General features: G+C 45.2%; 1 protein-coding gene across 2 annotated transcripts in view; it reads left to right on the top strand.

Moving 5' to 3' along the window:
* Positions 1 to 341: 341 nt before the first annotated feature.
* Positions 342 to 21,096, top strand: part of LOC144755495 (protein phosphatase 1H-like) — a 157,350-nt gene continuing 136,595 nt past the window's right edge. The window contains exon 1 of one of the 2 annotated variants that reach the window (XM_078644475.1): positions 342 to 663. In XM_078644475.1, the coding sequence (XP_078500601.1) occupies positions 407 to 663 (257 nt within the window). In that variant the 5' untranslated portion in view covers positions 342 to 406. The remainder of the gene's footprint in view (positions 664 to 21,096) is intronic. The other variant, XM_078644474.1, reaches the window with a different exon arrangement.

Here is a 21,096-nt window from a genome sequence, read left to right as displayed (position 1 = left end):
ACAGGCTGATGCGCCGAGGCCGAAACTCCAGCTCTAAAGTCGTCTTCGACGCCGTTACATGATGTTGAGTCTAATTTAGACACAAAGTTGCGTTAATACAAAAGCACACCAAGTTTAATAAAAGTGCCCTTCACTCTGATGACAACAAGGTTGCCAAAAATGCAAATGAAGCATTAAGGAAGAGCCACAGAAAAGACAGGTAAAGTAACTATGATCAAGAATCTGGAAAAGCCAGTTTTCGATCCAGGGTAGGTGTAGTACGAGCATTGGCCAGTAGAGAGCAGCAGAGTGTTGTAATGGTTTCCGGAAACCAACCGCAGACCAGTGCTTGCAGAATTTCCTGAATGACCACAGCAGCTTCGCTGCATAAGAATACACATTGGAGCCATCGCCCACTGCGGAGAGAATGATCAGCAAAGTCAAGTCAGCGGTGGCAAATTTCATGGGCGGCTCGGGCACCAGTAGCTGCCAGAACCACGCTTGTGTTAGCAGGTCTGGAGTCCCTCCACGGCCGGGGGCGGAGGTCATACCAGTGAAGTTTCCTTTCGAGAGACCTTCCTTTCTGGAGCTGACACCTGAGGAGCTGCGGCGCTCGGCAGATCACATCCAACGACCGGTGCTAACTCCCCCCGAGCGGCTGCTGTGGAGCACGGGCTATGCAGAGTGAGTACCACCAAGGGGCGTGGGCAGGGCAGCTGCACCTCCGGTACGAGACTGTGGGCTAGCCGGGTGTGTTAATGCGCATGCTGCGGCGATCTGCATGAAACATATAGGTCATGGGCTTCTATCCCTTTAAAGTAGTCAGTGCTATACACCTTCTGTAGAGATCTGTGTATATGTTGATAGGATATCTCAGTTGGTTTAATCATCTGCTGCGAAGATCAGTTCTTCAGGAGCACGTTATAGTCCCAGTGAAAAAGCACAGGTGGCTAATGCACATGCAAGCATGACGTGGGTGTGACATGTATATTTCTGAATTAGGGAAAGTTTAATGTGTGCCTTTTCACAAACCCGCTGCGCGGCTCATTTCCAGTCCGGCATATGGTCAGTCGGTCGGTCAGGTGACGTGCCTTATTCTGCCACAATCCGACCAGCCAATAATATGCCAGAAGTTTCACCACAGGCCAAGCCCGCCGCTGCAGCTCCTGTGCTTCCGCTGTTGATAAACAGAGCATCGCAGTTATGCAATAGCAAGGCCTGTTGAGTTTAGTGCTGAGAAACCGCAAGATTGCCGCATCGTGCGCTACGTTTTAATGGCACTCGTAAAAACCCTTAACCTTCCTTTAGTTTCCATTACGCCCAAACTCAATTTAAGCATTTTGGTGAAACTGATTACTCCGGGGGTGTCCAAAGTAGGTCTAAGAGGACCATACCCAGGACATATTTTTAGAAGATCCACATAGCATATTTTACAGTACAATGATATACAAGAGAATTTAGTTATGTGGCAGTAGCCCTCGATTCTGTATGCGTCTTTCTGCAAATATGGTACTATATAGCTCAGAGGGTAAATGCTCCCACTGCAGAGATATGTTTAGTCTGAAGGTAGCGAGCTTCACTATGTCCTATACTAACCGAGCCTTTCTTCAAATGTGAAACGGGGAGTCCAATTCAGTTCGGGGAGTTTACCCTGCAACGAAACGGCATAAAAACACTATTTAGTATTAGATTTGGAAGCACTAATAACAGTCGAGTCCATAATCCCTTCCGATGACCTGCCAATGATGAAAGGTGAGTCTAAAGAACTATTCAAAAAGCAAGTTATTATTAACACTCATAGAATTGCCTAATGCTTTGACCTCCATTTAATACACAGGTCTTCTTTAAATAAAGAGTTCCTTTGCAGTGGCGGGTTGTTGGCACCCTGCTGGTGTGCACCAGTGCTCTGGCACTGCTGCACTGCAGACCATGGGATGGGCTGCAGTGCTGGTGCTCCGTGTGCACATGGCCACGCGCAGCCAGTGTCACCTTCCCTGACAGACTGTACGGAAACAGAATGTACTTGGAAAGGGCGCGTGCTTCCTGCAGTGCTGCGGGCAGAGCGAGGGGCGCGAGAGAGCATCTGGCGAGGCGCTGCTGGGATGTTTCCGCAGGGTCACACAGAGTGCCACACCACACATTAGCTTCTTCTCGGTTTGGCTTTTAGTTCCGGAGGGCCAACTTTGAGCAGACTGCATGCGCCCAGAAGCCCAACGGGAAGGTGCGAGTTCTCTAGGCCTCTAGAAGGTATTACATACTGCCACGGGGTCTCTTCCCAGCTCAAAAGCAGATCTGACGTAAGTTGTGGCACATGGCAGGTGTGGGGATGAGGGAAGGGGCTTCCCCTTTTAATTCAGCGTTGAATGAACTGACAATCCAGGGAGCACGAACACCGGAAAAGCCTGTTAAATACAGCTCGGTCCAGTGACGGTAAAGTAAAACCAGGCCCAATATGTACTGATGAGGGAAGAGGCGAAGAGCACCAGACAAGGAGAGCGGCCTGGCTTTCTGCACGGGGATGTGAGTAAAGGGCAGACAACATTAAAATGATGAATGATTCCAGGACAAGTAATGAATATAGTAACATCTTTTTAACATATTAGCCATAGCCTCATGCCCTTTCAGTCAATTCTGAAAAATAGCTCATTACATTTTGCCAGGCGAATTATGCCTGTTGTTGAATATGTGTCTAATATATGAAAAGAATGTGCTTGCTACAAAATGCTGGATGTGCAGCAGAAGAATATTTGCCCCAGAGGAGTAGCATTGCTCGAGTTTCAGCACCATCCCTGCCCCCAACCAAATAACAGCAGTGCAACAGCTCTACAGCTGATAAAACGGATACATCTCAAGACATCCACAAACCGTACCCAGAGAACAAAGACAGACCCCGTGGCTCAATGAAAAGATTATACACTGAAGGCGATTTTCAATCCATAACAATGCTGGCGGAGAACAATCAGATGACCAAGATGACAAAATATGCCCTCAACCCCACAACAGAGCCTATAAATAAGGCATCAAGAGTCCACAAATACAACACTCCACCCAAAAGCCAAATGCCCTTCAAGTACTGACATAGTGTCCTCTTAATTCAGCAACCCGGAGTGCACTGCCACCAAAACCTCTTGGGACAAAACATTCTACAATGCCACTACAAACACACTTGTCTCCAAACAATGGTCTTGGAGAAATATCTCAGGAGCCTGAGGCCCAAACACTAGTCTACCCTTACCAGGATTTACAAGAGAAATGGCACATCCACCCATCAGCCGCCGGCCTCCTTCAGAAAACTCTGAGTCCCAATTCAAGAAACTGGTCAAGGCAAGCAGGTCAGCTTGTTCCCCATCGGACCTCTACGCAGCACAAACCTTCATTGACATCCTACTTTCACAACATCTTACTCACTGTAGTAAGAACCCACATCCAAACCCCCCCCTTCGTGCACCTCCACCCCCTGAAGACTTCTCAAAGCAGAACACTCATCAAGAAGAATCTTCACCTACCAGAACAAGCCAGCTGATTAATCTCTATTCGCCTACTCTTGAAGAGTAGCTGCTTTGACTCAGTTTTCCTACTTCATAGAAGGGAACACCATAGTAAAGGACAAGCAAACAGGATTCAGGCCAGACAGAGGCAGTTACTCCAGTCTGATATCTCTCCAAGATGACTTTAAAAAACAGTCTATGGAAATGGAGAGGTTTCCCATCTAATGTTGAACTAGCCGCTTCCTTTTACGCAGTGCGCCAGTGGATGCGGCGATGGTGGCTTGAGGATCTTAGTCCACTCCCAGATCTCATCAAGTCCTTCAACCTAAAATGCGGACAGCACATCACATCCTAAAACCTCATGATCTAAGTACCTCAGCACTTGACCATTACCTCTCAGCCATTGACCAACGAACACCGAGTAACCACATGAACTTAGTTCTTTCAAGACTGAGCACCTACACTGCAGAAGATGGAAGACATAGCCTTCTGTTTGCCATAATCCTCACAGAAACAGTACTAGGGACTATAAACTATGGAGCCTAGTGTAAAATTGAACTTATCCCTCAGAGTCATGACCAGTCAAAGGTCATTCTATAGTGCTAACAGATGGGTGTGAGGGAAAGTAGGGCAAACTATATTTAATAACCAAAGGTTACATAAGCAAATATCTGGGAAACAAATGGACATTTGTGATTTCTTATGTACATAAACCAAAGCACAACCCTCATATGCTATGTATAGTCTTCGTTTCACAACTAAGCTACAACTACTGACTCTGATATTACCCCAAGGGACTTTGCATTCCACGGCTTGCACACCTATATTAGCAAAACAAAACTACAAGCCCCAGAATGCAAAGCGATGTTGGCTAAAAGTTACCTCACTGACGGAGTCACATATGACACCTCAGCACTTGGCAGCTGTGATGTTCCATATGTCAGTTTACTCTACATTGTGTGCTGGACAGACTCCTGTTTTATTTTCTGGCCAAAGTGCTAATGCCCCTGAAACATCCACGAGTACTTACGCTTTGCTTTATAGTGCGTTTGCGCTGTAGGCACACTGCAAAGACCGAACCTTGCTCTTTGCGTGACCGGTGTAAATACAGCTCTACACTGTATTTTCATCCGTTACTAAATACCTTTCTGATCAGAGTTGACACTGAAGTGACTGATAGTAAATGAGAAGAGGAAGAGGGGTGTGTGAACATGCACATCCTTTAGTCAGATCACATGCTGTGTTGCAATCCAGGAAGGAAACTTGTCATGAGATCTAGTGACTCCAAAAACAGCCAGGTCTAGAAAAGCCACAATTTCCTCTGTTTCCTTTTTTAGATGTGGCTGATGAGGAGTATAGCTCTCATTGCCAGAAACATGCATGTCGAAATAGTCCAGGCCCTATGCAGGTGCAATGGCTGTGAGAGAGAGTTATGCCAATCATTGTTTATTCTTTACTGGTAAACGTTGATGTTAGAAATGGAATTCTGGTTAGCTGAGGTATGCACTCAGGCCAAGCAGGAACCACCAGTCTAGTCAGGGTAAGTAACATACACACTAAAATTGACCAGTTTTCCCCCTCTGGTAGGTTGACACAGAGCAGTCAGGCTAAACTAAATAGGTAATGTGTAAAGTATTTGTGCAACACAAACACACACACACACATACACACACAGTAGCACAATGAATGCACCATAAAAAGGCTCCAAGGTTTAGAATAATAGAGAATATTTATCTGAGCAAAATGAACCAAAACAACAAAAATCAGTAGACGTCGAGATATGAATTTTGAAAGGTAAACTGCAAAAATAGTGCGTAGAAGTCACTAGAAGTCAAAAGATTACTTGAGGTCATAAGGGACCGGTGCAAATCCAGAGTTTAGGCCGACCGCGATGGAGGGCAGGCTGACTACAGGACCCATGCAGGGCCCACTGAGAAAGTACCTTGGATGGAGCAAGGCGATGACATTGAGGGCACAATGGGTAGATCTTTTTTACGCAGTCGGGTCACTGGGTTGTTGTCAACCTTCAGTGAAGAGGAGGCAATGCGTCGTCATTGAGCCGTGAAGAGCGCCATTGTTGGCAATCGCAGGCTGTAGAACCGCTGTCGTCCAACAGTTTCTTCGTCAGCATTGCATGTTGATGTGTCTGTTTTGACTGGAGCAGTTGTGACGATAGATCAGTTTTGTAGAAAAACAGCTGCAGAACCCCCTTCTGAGGCCCAGAACCTAGAGAGGGCACATCAGGCAAGGGTAGGACTCACAGAAGGCAGAGTCCAGCAGCACCAGCAAAGGTGTAGGAAGTATTTTGTGTCCCTGGGACTTCAGAAAACAGGAGGCAAGCCCTTGGAGATCACATGGAGGGAAGGCAGGGTCACACTCTCCTTCAGCAGAATCAGGAGCTGCAGGCAGCAGGGCAACAAGCAGAAAAACAGTCCTTCCGGGAAAAACAGTCCAGGTGAGTCCTTTAAGCAGCACAGCAGTCTTCCTGACAGAGGTTCAGTTTAAGATCCAGAAGTGTCTGACTTTAGGGGGTCAGAGACCCAGTACTTATACCCAAAAGTCCCTTTCATGTAGGGTGTGACTTCAAAACAGCTTTCTGAATTGCGAAACGATACTTTTCAAACGAGTCCTGTCTACTAGACTATCTGTGTGGGTAAATCAGTGCTTTGGTGTGTGGACAGGACACTACCGATTGAAATGTGTCAGCCCCTCTCATCCCTCCATGCCTAGGAAGACCCATCGGAATGCAGATGAGTGCTCAGAATGCAGATGATCCTCACCTTCCTCTGTTTGTGGCTTTCTAGAGGGAATTCACAAAGGGTAGCTGTCACCCACCCCAGAAATTTATTGAAAACAGGCTATCAGGCACATAGAACAGTAAGTGCAGAGACTTGCCCACTATCTAAAAGTGGCATTTCTAAAACAGCAATGTTAAATCCAACTTCCCCAGTAAGGAGGATTTACCATTACCATTTAAAAAACATATGAAACATGAAATACTCCTGTCTGATCAGGAATTACAGCTTAAAAGTGCATTAGGGAATTCCCACTGCTAGCCTAGGAGAGGAGTAGGCCTCTTAGTAGTGAAAAGGGAAATAGGCTGTTTGTCACTACCAGGACATGTAAAACACAGCCACATGTGCTATCTTTTACTTTTTATTTTTTATTTTATTTTTGATCATAGCACCCTGCCCTTAGGGTTACTTAGGGCCTACCTTAGGGGTGACGTGTATGTAATAAAAGGGGCGTTTGAGGCTTGATAAGTAGTTTTAAATGCAAAGTGGAAGTGGCAGTAAACTGCTCACACAGGCACTGCAATGGCAGGCCTGGGACAGGTTTAAAAGGCTACTTATGCGGGTGGCAGAATTCGTGCTGCAGGTCCACTAGTAGCACAGGCCCTGGGTATATGGTATACCACTTTGTAAGGCACTTACCAGTACATCAAATATGCCAATCATGTACACAATGTCATCATATTTAGGGGAGAATCACTTGCACTTTAGCACTGGTTTGTAGTAGTAAAGTGCTCAGTGTCCTAAGGAGAAGAAAAAGAATCTGTAAAAGCAGGAGCTAGAATGTAAAAAGTCTGGGGGAGGCCAGCCTAAGGATGCCAAGACTAACAGTTGACATAGCTGAAAAATGCACCATTAGGCTTTGTCTTCTTGTCATTTCAGTGGTGTTGCAGTAAATGTGTACATAGGGAGGTTTGTTAATGGTCCTGTGTACTGCGACTCTGCTGCACAATGCACTGCATCTGAGAGCCACTAATCCACCACACTGAGCTGCTTCATAGATAAACAAATCCACCAGAGTATACTCCGTCATAGGCATAGTAATCACCCATAGTGCATTGTATCACAGACAAAGCAACACAGTGCACTGCATCACAGAAACACTAATCACCCACACTTCACCCCAGCACTTTGCACTGCACTAAATTGTAGAGCCATTACCCTTCTATCCTATACTGTGTTTGAGAAATAGTAAACCACCATATTACTAACAGTGCATCACATGTTAAGGACGCTACCTCACATACTACTTTGTGTCCTTGGTTCACTGCCCACCAAACTGCACAACATTCTAGGCACACCCACCCTAGCAGCACAGCTATCATGACAGCAGGACACCAAGGCCTATAGGTGTGAGGGTTCCATTACAGCCAAATGAAGTCTGTGTTTCATTACACAGCTGGGGTAGGGGCCCATTTTAAGCTGGCATTAGAAGCCGCAGCACTGTTGCTACATCACTGACTGACCCAGTGCACTGCATCCATGAACCTCTAACCTACACCACTGTAAGGCATTTTTGGAAAAGTAACTGGCAACACTGCATTTCATCACACTCTCCCTTCATAATTCTCTTTGCCTGAGACGTTTTAACCAACCACACATGCATCCTATGAGAACTGCCCCACCTCACTGCACTGCACCATAGGGACAGTACCCTATTACAGAACACTGATCCTAGGTATATTGCAAAGCATCCTGCGAACCCTAACCAAGTACACAGCACTGCATGCTAGGAGCAAAAACATATGCAGTGAACTGTTTGCTTAGGAAACAAATCCACCAAGCTGTACTGCACCGGAAGAGCACTGATCCATCCCTTGTACGTCATACTAAGGACAATATCCTTTGCATGCACCCTACGCACAGTATCCCACTACACTGCATTCAAGGGACATTAACCAGACGCCTGTTCTGTGATCTAACTGATCCCACTGCATTATACCACAGACCCCTGCATCACATTGCACTCTGCCTGAGGCATGTCAACCAACCACGTTACTGCGTCTTAATTCTACCGACCCAACACATTGCATTGGACCCTAGGCCCATGACCCAGTGCACTGCACTGCGCTACAGAACGAGGACAATAACACACACACTACCCTGCATTCTGGGCATTCCCAGGAATGCGCCCAGCGCCAATATCGGTGTGTCCAGGAAGAATAGTTCTCTGAGCCTAGGTGTCCTCGCGCCTCTTCTTTAGGACACAGGCTTGTTGAGCGAAGCGTCAGCCATCTTACAAAGGCAAAGGTTTTACATTTCCTCACACCTTTTATATGATGATGTCTTGCAAAAATGTTACACATACAAAAACAGGCTTTACTCTACTCGTTTCACACCTTCATCATTCACTAACGTTCATTGTCTTATTTATTTTACTAAGAAAAAAATCATCTGTAAATTCACTGGGAAGACGTGAAGTTTTACTCTTAGTGTGTGTGGGGCACCTGCGAAGATTACGTAAGGGTTGATGTGAGTGATTCACAAAGGTACAGAATTAGGAGTGTAAACTCTGCGATGTGTAAATTATACAAACTCGTGTGTGTATTTTTTATTTGTGGATATTGTTGTGCAGTCTCATAAGCTGATTAGTAAAGCATGCATGTCATAATGTGCCCGTGAATGTTGGCATGGTGTTTACATACACCGGGGACTTCCTGCTATTTATCTATCACCATACTCTGAAAATCGAATACGAAGCTTACAAGTAGAGGAGTTTGGGGCTGATGGAAGTTGCAATGATTATTTTTATTTCATTTCTTTACAGACAGTACACTTAGTTACTCTAAACTGGGCTGCTGAAATCTGGGCAGTTTGGCACATCCCATATTTTCTTCAACACATACGTACATTCATTAATTTGGGTGTAAGTTAGCTGCCTTAATAAGTGAAGATTTGCATGATTTAATGTTTGCAAATACCCTTAAAACTTACCAGAATTTGCTTGCTAACATAACATGTGTAGGAAGGGGCCCCTTTTTAGGTCTCGCCTAACCGCGCGCATGCGCTGCTTGGAAAAAGACCTTTAGCCATTGATGCAGTTTGTGTCCCAAAAACATGCACGCATTGCATTACCTTCAATGGCAACTCGTGCACGTTGGACGATTCCCTTGCGGGGGCGAGCTTTGGTACCATATGTTTGTAATTAACTTGCAAACACATGGTGCTCCTGACTCACTCCCGCAAGGGAAACGCTTTGTGTGCTCCCCTCAACCCTCCCACTTTTAGCGCGAGGCGCGCGCTTGTTTTATTTGTTGCTTGTAAAGCGCTTCATGTGGAAATTCGGCTGCATCAAAGGGAGATTAGGAGTATGCTCATTCTTGTTTGACCGCCTGTCTATATTGATTTATTGTTTCTGAAGACTAATATGCAGTTCATTTTGTTGTTGTTTGCATCACATCTCTGCTTCTCAGCGCTGCCCTCTTTTAGTGATGTGCAGCGCATGATTTTCTTAGAGGTAACAAATTAAACGAGAAGACGACACACTGATGTAAGCAAAATGTGTATTCCTTAATGTGAAATTATCTTGTGCTGTCTGGATTGATGCCATCCAAAAAATGACACCATGTAGTATCTCGAAGACCACACTTGGAACTTTGCAAATTAACTCCTTGGAGACTGAGCTAGGGCACTGTGGTTACATGAGCAAAATATAGATGCAGCACCTTGTGGAATGGGGTGGTTAGAAACGTGTGTGTGTGGGCAGCAATGCACAAGTCATGGGCCAATGCATAGCAGGAGATCATGTGGGTGAAGTCACAGCTTTTATATTTGCCGGACACAGGCGTGAGTGGCTCAGGAAATCCATATTTTTGAGTCGCGTTCTGGAACTTACTGTACTGTTTAGTCTGTAATTAAGTCAGGACTACAGAACCCAGCATGCAGTATAAACCCTGGACCGGAAGTGCTGCTCACGCATGGTCCTGACCAATTGCTGACCCTGATTTTTTAACCACTTCCAAACCTCCTGCGGCGACACAGTCTTCAAATGAAGTACTGTAGTGATGATTGAACAATCCCCCAGTGCTGTCTTGGGAGCTCAGTCTGTATACAAGTAATGTTCTCTGTGTGTTCAATTGTTAACTGCGACATTCACTGTTGTGGTCCACATCAGGCACCCACAGACGCCCCATCGCCTCTAAAGGTGTCCAGATGGTCACATTTCTCATGTGTCTTTCTTTGTAACTGTGCCCTGCGCCTTTATCATATTTCCTCTTTTATCATGAGCAGAAATTATTGCATTGGCACTCTCCCTACTTAAAGAAGCCTGAGGTGTGTTCCTGGGTGGTCCCGTTTCAATATTTATAAGGCGCTTAATGATGCTGTCAAGGCTGCGAGGCCTGTTTTGCATCGGGTTCCCTGGTCCCCAGGTTTTGCAGTGCATTTTGCGAGGGTGCTGTCTGTGCTTTGGCCTTTTATGGTACAAGCTGGTGATGTGCGTGAAGTTGAACAACATGGCGCATGCACTGTGCGTAAACAAAGTGTGAGATTAGATTTGGCCGCGCATTCGATCACGTTCTATCAAATTACAATGCTATTTGGTTATCTGCCAAAACAAATATGGCCCACCCCTTAGGAAACGCTCACCCATCCTCTGTGTAGTATTTTTATGGTGAACTTGAGACTTTTATAAGAGTTACTTTTACAGGAGTTACTTTGCAAACATGGTGGTCACTTTCTCTTAATATATTCCATTTGAAGGACCTTTGGCGGACTACAGCACCTTCTCACATTGATACCGGCCAGAACAGGATGAAATAAGTTTTGTTTCCCCTCCTTTGTTGGTCCCCGCGAGGTATCGGTGTTAACCGAGGAACCAAACTGATATGCTGCCACGTGAGGCAGGGGCACAGTAGCAACATAGTGCCAGGCCAGGCAATTGTCGCAGCGCGCGAGCAGTGGAAATATGGAAGCAGCATCAGCGCCCTTTGAAGATGCAAAAACATCTGTTTGGCAGAAACAGATTGTTTCAAACGTTGTATTTTTGCGGCAATAAAATTTGTCGGAGAAGTTGAGCGTGAGTCCTTGTGTAACCCCAAAGTTACTGGAGAATGGGCTGGATCTGGGTGACGCCCCAAGAAGAAAGGCTGGGATCCTATGATGCAGACCGGGTGTTTCTTGGTGAGGTCCTAGGTTGAGTTACAGAGAAGAATAAAGAATAGCATTAGCTCATATCATGCCCGTATTCTTGAAATGCCCCCTTCCCACTGGTTCTCACCATGCATTGAAGGAGTTATGTGAAAATAATCTTGTTTGCGCAACATACTTTCCCACCATTCTTCTGTTTGTCACCATTGCACCTTTTCCATTCCGAGATTATCCCGGCATGTCCGAAGCTGTTGCGAGGCCTGGGGCATTCATACCAAGTGGCATGGGCACCTGATTATAAGTTAACATCTATATAATAGTTATGTCCTCCAGGGACTGAGAAATGAGTCTGAATACCCTTTTCCAGTAATATTGCTTGTTCTTTTAGGTGTTCCTCCTCCCATTCAGCCACTACATGACCAGGCTAATACAATCAAAAATCACTATCCACCATCTCACTTCTATCTCTCTCCTAATGATCAGGCAATAGACGGATGAGGCCTACAATACTTCCTGTCATGCCAGTAGAGGAACTAAAGGTTGTAATTTGGGCAGGAAAGGGGAGCCATAGTAACCTTATAGCAGAAATGGGTATTCAGAGTAATGAGGGTTACCAGTAAGTAACTGGTTCATTACCTTCTCATGTTTTAATTTTTTAATGTAGCTCTAACAGAATCACCAAACTTTATTTTATTTAAAAAAAATTTTTTAACGAATGCTGTAAATGACCTTATTATTTAGCCTTCCCCAGGTCATTACAGTCCTGATGAGACCCTATTCATGGAATTAGGGTTGAAACACCATCGACATACATAAAGACAGTTTGTAACTTTGTATAGATGACATACTGATATAACTCACTGTGTTCCCTTTTGTATTGAATATATTTGGCTGTCTTTAGAATGCAAAAAACAATATTCCGTAGATGTTCATATCACCTTCCACTGTGTTTCACTCTGGTTCGGTTTTGGATTCCTTTTACTTAGGGCTTATTATTATATATTTTTTCTTTTCTCTTTAAGCAAAGTCTTTTATCATTCACATGTTTGATGAATGCCTTAGATTGCAGAACTGTTTTCTAAGTAAAATAAAATTTGGTTTGGCTGAAACGAAGTACGCTATAATATACGAGCTTTTCTTCTCTTTTTGAAATAATGTCTGTATTGATTAAATCAAGACGGAAAACATCCTTTACAACGCAACTTTTACCACGCAATGCTTTTACATCGCAACTTTTACAACGCAAACCATTACAACGCATTGCGCTGGGGGGCGCTCTAGGATAGGGAATAGATTTAATTTACTATCCAACACCTTCCCTACTATCCACGGGGACTGGAGTTGGAATAGTAAATTAAACTATTCACTATCCAGCACCCCAAAGCACTATGCGTTGTAAAGGCATGCGTTGTAAAACTTGCGATGTAAAAGCATGTGTGCTAAAAGCATGCGTTGTAATGTCATACATCCAATCAAGACAGGCAGTTTTATTGAAAAAGAGATTACATCCGCACAGAAAATTCTGTGTCATCACAAATCTTTTTTTCAAACGAGTTCCATGTGAATACTTGTACTAAAGCTACTTAATACCCATGTTCACATGGACATTAAGGTTTCTCTTGTTCTTGTTGAACCCCTTTCTGTCACAGCAGGGCAAGCAGATGAACAGGGGTGAGACTGCACCCTCATTGAATATACACCGGGTAACTCCCATGAGGTCAGGGAAAGTCACTGGTGCTCGGGGACAATGAGAGGCACTCAGGAGGTGATGCTGAGGTAGCTCATTTCCTTACTGCTGTGTGGGGCCATTGATGAAGTCGCTGCCCAGTGACAATACGTTGTACAAGGGAGGTGATGTGTCACTTTCGGCGCAGCCTTGGTTCCGATGGTGGTGCGGCGTTGATGAGGCATCGAAAGTCAAGCCTGAAGGCATCAATACCACAACATTGATTATTACCACTGGGTAACAGACGGCGCATCAAAGTTGGAGCGGTGTGTCACGAGCTTTGGTGGCAAATTGCTTGGGGCTCCCACAGTGGCAGTACTTCAGAGGCACTGCAGCAGCGTATGAGCCTGCTTTGTACGTCTCAGTTATTGCATCAAGTGGGGACTACAGCTTTGGTGCAGGCTGTGGCAAAGCATCAAAGTTTGCAGACAGGCACTGGTTTCGAAGTTATGCCCGCGTTGGTGTGTCGTTTTCTTCTCTTTAGCACAAGAACTCACTTCCAAGGGCCCAGGAAATGGTTTTGGCACCACTCAGGCTCTCAGCAGAGGAGCCCAGGTGCTGCAGGTGAAGTCTTTGATCGCCCTGAGACTTCAAGTAGGGGGCAGGCTCAACTCAAACCCTTGGAGAATCTTTAGAATCCAGGATGTAGAGAGCATAGTCCAGTCATCTCACTTTCAGGACAGAAGCAGCAGGCCAACACAGCAAATCAAGCAGCAAATTGGCAGTTCCTTTTGGCAGCACAACAGCTCCTCTTCCTGGCAGAATGCTCTCAGTCCAGAAGTGTTTTGAGTATATGGTGTTAGAGATCTAGTACTCATACCCATTTTAGCCTGTGAAGTAGGGAGACTTCAAAGAAAGGTCTTTGAAGTGCACAGGACCCAGCCCTTCCTTGCCCTATCTCCAAACTCTCTACAGGGGGGGGTAGGTGGCTCCAGTCTTCACGTGGTCATCGGCACAGCCCTATTCAGGAGGGAGTTTCAACTCCTCCCACCACTCTAGCAAGGAAGACCCATCAGCCTGGTGATGGGCCATCAAGATATGCAGGGCACACCTCAGCTCCCTTTATGTGACTGTCTAGAGTGAATGTACAAAACCCAGCTGTCATCCTGATCCAGACATGTATTCAGAGACATGCAGAGGCACAGAATGGTTAAAGTAAGAAAATGTCACCATTTTAAAAGTAGCATTTTCAGACTTGTAATTTAAAAACCAACTTCACTAAAAGATGTGTTTTTTAATTGTGAGTCCAGAGACACCAAGTTCTAATTTTCTATCTGCCCCCAAAGGGAAATTTTACCTGAAAGATGTTTCAAGGCAATCCAAATATTAACCTATGAGAGAGATAGGCCATGAAAAAACTGTTTAGCAGTTTTTCACTACTAGGACATTTTAAACACCAAAGTACATGTCCTACCTTTTAGATACACTGCACCCTGCCCTTGGGGCTACCTAGGGCTTAGCTTAGGGATGCTTTACATGTAATAAAAGTGAACGTTTGGGCCTGGCAAGTGATTGCACTTGCCAGGTAAAAATGGCAGCTTAAAACTGCACACTCAGGCTCTGCAGTGGCAGGCCTGAAACATGTTTGCAGGGCTACTGGTGTGGGTGGCACGATCAATGCTGCAGGCACCCTAGTAACATTTGATTTACAGGTTCTGGGCACACATGGTGCACTGTATCAAGGACTTTAATAGTAAGTCAAATATGCCAATCATAAAGAAACCAATTACCATCTAGTCACTTTCTGCCTTGCTCCTCTAAATGATCACAGAACTCCTTGATAACTTCCAATATCCTTATAATATACTTTGGGCCTAATTACGATGTCAGTTGCAGTTGCCTCCTACAACACCATTTCGGGGAAGGAACTGCCTGGCCATAGGTCGGCGGTCCCAAGATCCCCATTAGGATGCAACCTTCCATTTACAATGTGAGCTAGTGTGGCGGGCTGAAAACCCCCGCAGCACAAGCTCCCATTAAAAAATTGAAGTTTGCAAACATCCCTGCACTGTGTGGCAGGCACCGTGCGGGGCCTGCCACATGATGCTGGGATGTTTCCAGGCCCAAATGCGGATGGCCAGAGAGGAAGGGGGCCCTGCTAGGGGCTCCCAAAGTCAGTTTCTGACAGCCAATCCATGTCGGAAAGGCCAACATAGATTGGCTGTCAGAAACCAACATCATAATCCAGATGGCGGAAACGACATCCTTAAGGGATTATGGTGCAGTTCCGACTGACTGACGAGCTACTTGAGCCTGTTGGAACCAAGGTTGAGTCTCCCGCAGGTTTAAACTTCGACCGGCATCATCCTAATCTGGCAGTCAGAGTTAAAATCTACAATGTCGGTCGGAAAGCAGTGCCCCTGAGAGTGGAAGAGGAAGCGGGGGGCGCGTATTCCGAAACTTGCCTCCCGACGGGAAGTAAAGAAAGACGGGAAACTTTTGTTTCTTTTGCACGACATGTTTCGCAAACGTTATTGGTTAATAGAAGAGAGAGAGTTGTTGGGAATAATTAGTCATTTACTAGAAGGAAGCATGCCTTTGCAATGGACTTCAGCTTCGGCACAAGCGTGTGTCACTTCAACACTGCATAAGGATTAAGGAACATTTCTTATGTAGTGTACATTGAAGAAGTTCCTTTTTTTTAGGCGTTTCCTAACATAGTTGAATGACGGAGGTGCCTCATTAACAAGCAATGTGGTAATAACCACAAGGTACATAGAGAACCTAATTCGAAACTTAAACCGCTATTTTATTGGCCCTAAGCCTACTACCAAGACCCCATCTCCTGTCAGTGGGACTCACCTCTTGTCAACATTTTACCACCAAGTATCCACAAGATCTGACCTTCTGCCTTTGGTAAATAAAATAGGGCCACTTGACAGGTGAGACCCGCCTCCTGACAACTAAATTGCAATATGTTACTTTAATCTGCAGGCTTCTAAGGGAAAGGAAGGTGTTGGTGCATTTCCTTTAGAACTGCATGTGGGTATTATGGGAGAGCAGCTGGTGCAAAGAAGTCATAGTAGTTAGAGATGTTTCTCCTGAGCTTCATTTCTCTCTGTCCACACGTTCTTTATGGACTCAAATGAACTCAACTACCTTCTACCAGTAACAGCTCACTAGACAATACAACTATATGCAATATCAGACTTCTAGCTAGCATTTGGTATTATTGTATAATCTTTACTGTCATTAAAACACACCTGCTGCCAACTTTACCACAATTCCTATGAGCTAGCCTATACCTAATGTAATTTAGTAATGTAGGCCATGCCACCTGCTACCAAAGCCATGCCGACCCCATCACACACCTTGCAATACTGCACACCCTCCCCACTAAGCCACAGGTCCTATGCAGTAGAGTGACAATACCACCTGCAACTGGAACATGTCCGTGCCATCTAAGCCACTCCTCACATAAACAAGCCAAACTCCTTCCAGGTCAATCAAAGGTCCTCCCCCTAAACAGACCTCCTCAAATGTGAAAGATTTAGCAGACTACAACGGGTTGGCCTGAATGTATAGTCCTAGTTCTTGCTTTTTGATAGGGTGCACTTCACAGATAACTCTTGCTTGCCCTAAAAGTAGTGTTCCTTTGGTCTTAGACTTAAGAGGACCACCAGAAGTGATAAAGAGTTCTTCGCAAGCTTGCCTTTTACAATAAAGCGTTACTAGTACAAATAAATAAATGTTTACTGTTAACAGAGTCATTGAAAATATGTGATGCAGTGACACTGGCAAGCCCACCAACAGGCTGTAATCAACATAAAACCCGTCACATGCCTCTAATCTAGGAGTTAGAAAATGTTTTTTGTATTGGACTAAAACAATCAGAAAATTTGCTGCAGGGAGCATACTATGTTATACCTAACCATACCTGTCATGTGCTATATTCAGAGGTGAGCACCTCCTCCTGCTCACACACTTCAGAGATTCGTAGCAGTTTCTTGGTGGCACATCATATTGTTAAAGTTTGTAATGTACATGACAACGTCATGGACACTCATTCATCCAAATGCCAGGGGTAGCAAAAGTGACATTACATGCCGTTTTACCCTCTGATAACATCAAAGGAAGTGACATCTCAGGACCTATTCCCCTTTGCCATCACTGAACGTGATCTCTTATGACCATTACCACTGATGACATCAAAGTGATATCACTCAATTAAAAGTGCAAGACCCCTAAAAAGACAAGAAGGTTACTAAAGCTGATGAAAGTGTATTTTAGTTGCCATCCATATAGCAACTAGTGGGGTGCCGGAATATGGCCTGGATCCAGGTACCACATACACCAATCAAGTAATTGTATGCCTTCAGTACATAAGGGATAAAGTACCCCCTGGCGTATATTATAAGGATATTGCAAGCCACCAAGGAGTTCCATAACAATACAGAGGAATGAGGCCGAAAGCTGAGTTCCTTTATAAGGTTATGGACCTCCGGGTGACTTGCAATATCCTTATCACTTACACCAGGTGGAGAAGTGTGGCTCACTGGTTAGAGGAGGCAGACCTGGAAGCAGAGGTCAGCCTGGGACCAGGGTTCAATTCCCGGCTCGATGGGGTCTTGAGTCCTAAAATGTCCATGGACTCGACAATTCTCGCTCCGGTGCCTACTCGATTCACGGGTTCACACTCTGCGACTCTGGGCAATAGCTTGCTTAATCTCCACAACGGCCCCTTGCGGCGGGATGCCTGGCTTTCACCTTGCGGATACCCTGCCGGGGTTATCTCACAGGGGAATACCAGGACGGGTTCCCTAAGCAAGCGCTTAGAAACCGCTCGGTGATTTGCGCTATATAAATTCCTGTACATTTACATTTACATTTACATTTACAGGTGATACATATAATACATGGTCACACCAACACCTTTCCCACAAACCACTTAAAAAACCTTGGTATGTAGCTCTTTCATATGATAGAGCATGCAAATTTGCAACCATGAAGAATAAAAATAAAACTCTAGTGCAAAATTAAAGACAAAGGGCCCAATTACTATGGCGATGTCCTTCAGTCCATCCGCCATTGTTTCGCATTTGCGTCCCCAGGGCTAATTATGATGCGACCGCAACTGTGGCAGATGCATTGCCACTTTTTGTATTGTGGCGGGTGCTGCGCTCTGCAGCACCCGCCGCAATTCAAAACAAACACCCCACATATATCCCTGCACTACGTGGCAGGGTCCTTGTGGTGCCTGCCACATGGTGCAGGTATGCAGCGGGGCACAATAGGTGCCCCCCAGAGCCCGTGTCTGTGAGCCGGGCCCAGCCACACAGCCACTGGCCATCCAAATGTGGCGGGCAGTGAAGTTGTTGAAAATGGTGGGGAGACCGCCACAGACAGGCAGTCGGTGGCTGTCTCCCCGCCATTTTCAAAAACGCCTCTGCCCGCCACATTTGGATGGTGAGCGGTTGTGTGGCAGTCTGAAAGACTGACCGCCATGGATCTGACGGGCTCAAGGAACCTGTCGGTCCATCAGAGGCAGAGTACTGACTACAGTGGTGGCGGTGCCTAACATGCACCACCGTAAGCATTATGATGTTCCTTTCAGCCAGCCCTTTCATGGTGTTGAACCCGCCATTAAAAGGCAGGCAGAAAGGGACATTGGGGGTCCCTTGCTGGCCCCCTTTAACCCTGGCCCACAGACACGGGACCTGGGTGGCACCTATGGTGCACCCTTACATATCCCTGCACCATGTGACAGGCACCGCACGGTGCCTGCCACGTAGTGCAGGGATATGTGGGGGGTGTTTTTATTGTATTGCGGCGGGTGCTGCAGAGTGCAGCACCCGTTGCAATACAAAACATGGGCTGCATCATAATTAGCCCTGTGGGACCGCCACCTTGTAGGCGGGCTGTCCAAAATGCAAAACAATGGCGGACGGACGGACTGAAGTCCCCATTTTTACGAACAAATATTAGAAACTATAAGAAAAGCAGCACCAGCTCATATTGTGTAGCTTTTCTCTATCTAAGGAGTGCAAAATATAAACATGTCCTCCCTGCTTGTCATTGTAAATTAAAATGACTCGCGGGTGGGGGGGGGAGTCACGCGGGGAGTGGCGGTTAATTAAAAAAAAAAAATTAAAACTTACCTTCGCCTCCGGTCCAGCGTCGCATCTCCTCTCTCTGCTCCTCACAGTAAGCTCTAGCGCTATCAAAGGAGAAGAGCAGATCAATTCTGGTTGACTTTCTAGTGACCATTAACGGGAGATCACGGACACCGTTGAACAAACTAACTATCGAGATTGAGGAAATATATTTCAAGCTGGGAGATTAATACCCTATGCTACCCCCGATTGTCCCAAAGTTGAGGAGCAGTTGACTGCCCACCCCAGACGTTTACTGACAGCCGATTCCGAAGTGCTCCCATACTACTTTGTCCTGATGAAGACCCCAGCATGAGGAAACATTAACCCTTCAACCTCCGGGGTCGAAACGTAGACTACCACATATCCTCACACCATAAGACCAGAAGAAATTGATTCACCGGGACATATGTGCTATGAGTATAGGTAACTACAGACCAAATTTAAGCTGTAAAGGTCTAACTGTATATAAGTGTAATCGTGTTCATTTCACACCACCTTTACCCAGTCCCCCACCAACCCAACCACCCCATCTCACCCCAAACCTTCCTTTCTCTATCTTCACTGAGAGCACTCTATAATATTGAATGTGATATAATGTACATGGAGTAGTTGCATGAAGCTACATTAATGCTTTGATTCACAAAAGCTGTTAATGAATGTTCTACTTTGAGAACCAATTGTTTTTCAAGAACAGATACACGGAGTTATATGGATGTTTTAATCTATAAAAGCAGTGAATAATTATTTTTTCTTTTATGCTGTGGAAATAAATCTGTTGAGATGATGAATTATGAAAACATTTTGTTTGTGGTGAATCATTAATGTGAATGTAAAATTACAGGGACTACCTTGACCCTTTCTAAATATTCTAATCTCACATTAAGCAGGCAGCCTCCCTCTCCTCCCCTAAGCCAATCACAACGCTGCAATGGCAGCTTTGTGATTGGCTGGGATGCCAACCACACAGGCGTTTATGGGGAGGCCGTTTTCTCCATGCAGGCTGCATGCAGCCTACACGGAGAAAACAGAAGAGTGCCTATGACTGGTTTAGTCAGTTCTGGGCAGACCAAACAGTCAGCGCCCACAACTGTGGGAAAGCCACTCCTCCCCTGCCTGCAGCAGGACCGCCCACCCCCAACCAAACCCTTCTGCTTTCCCGCAGTGCGAGAAGTAGAAACATAAAATGGTATTCATATAGGCAACGCTTCACCGCCCATGTGGAGGAGCCGCCCCTGCAGGCAACACTTCACTTTTGTTGCTTTTAACAGCTACTTCAATTATAGCCTGTAATGCCCAAGCACAATCATGATATATTCATGCATGGATTCAAATGATCAAATAGTCTCACATGTCCTTGGCCAGGGCCAACCCAGAATGTTCTATCAAGGGGACAGAGCTATCCCTGATGTTACACAGAGCTCACAGGCTGTGCACAGCAGACGTGGGGGCTTACTGAAATGATCCTCTCCTTCACTAGATTGGGCAACTTCTCTCAAACGAAATCGGTTTCCTGTCCTCAATACTCTGCCTTTCTAACCACATAGGCCAGTAACCAGGCTGTGGACCATGAATGTCTTCATAGTAAGAGAACAGAATGTTTTTGGGTTTGCTTATGTGCACGTATTTGAGTCTTTTAATGTGACACTTTAACATATTTGTTTCTTAAGATAAATGTGTGACATAATCTAGGTCGCCTATATCTAATTAAGTTGTACAGCTAGAGGGGTATGCGTGTTTTTTAGCATTTCATGAGCGGAAAAAAAATTTATTTATTAAATTCTGAAACTACAGTTTTGCTTTCAATTCACAGTTAACCCACATTTATTGTGTTTCTGTCCATACTCGCATTGCAGTTCGCATTTCAGTCCTAGGTAAATAAAATAATAAAAAGACGCGTTACAAGAATACATTGCAAACAAAAAATCGAG

Source organism: Lissotriton helveticus, chromosome 5_1 (assembly GCF_964261635.1).
Source record: "Lissotriton helveticus chromosome 5_1, aLisHel1.1, whole genome shotgun sequence".
NCBI lineage: Eukaryota > Metazoa > Chordata > Amphibia > Caudata > Salamandridae > Lissotriton > Lissotriton helveticus.
The sequence above is the reverse complement of the archived record's forward strand: the minus strand, read 5'-3'. Positions and strand labels throughout refer to the sequence as shown.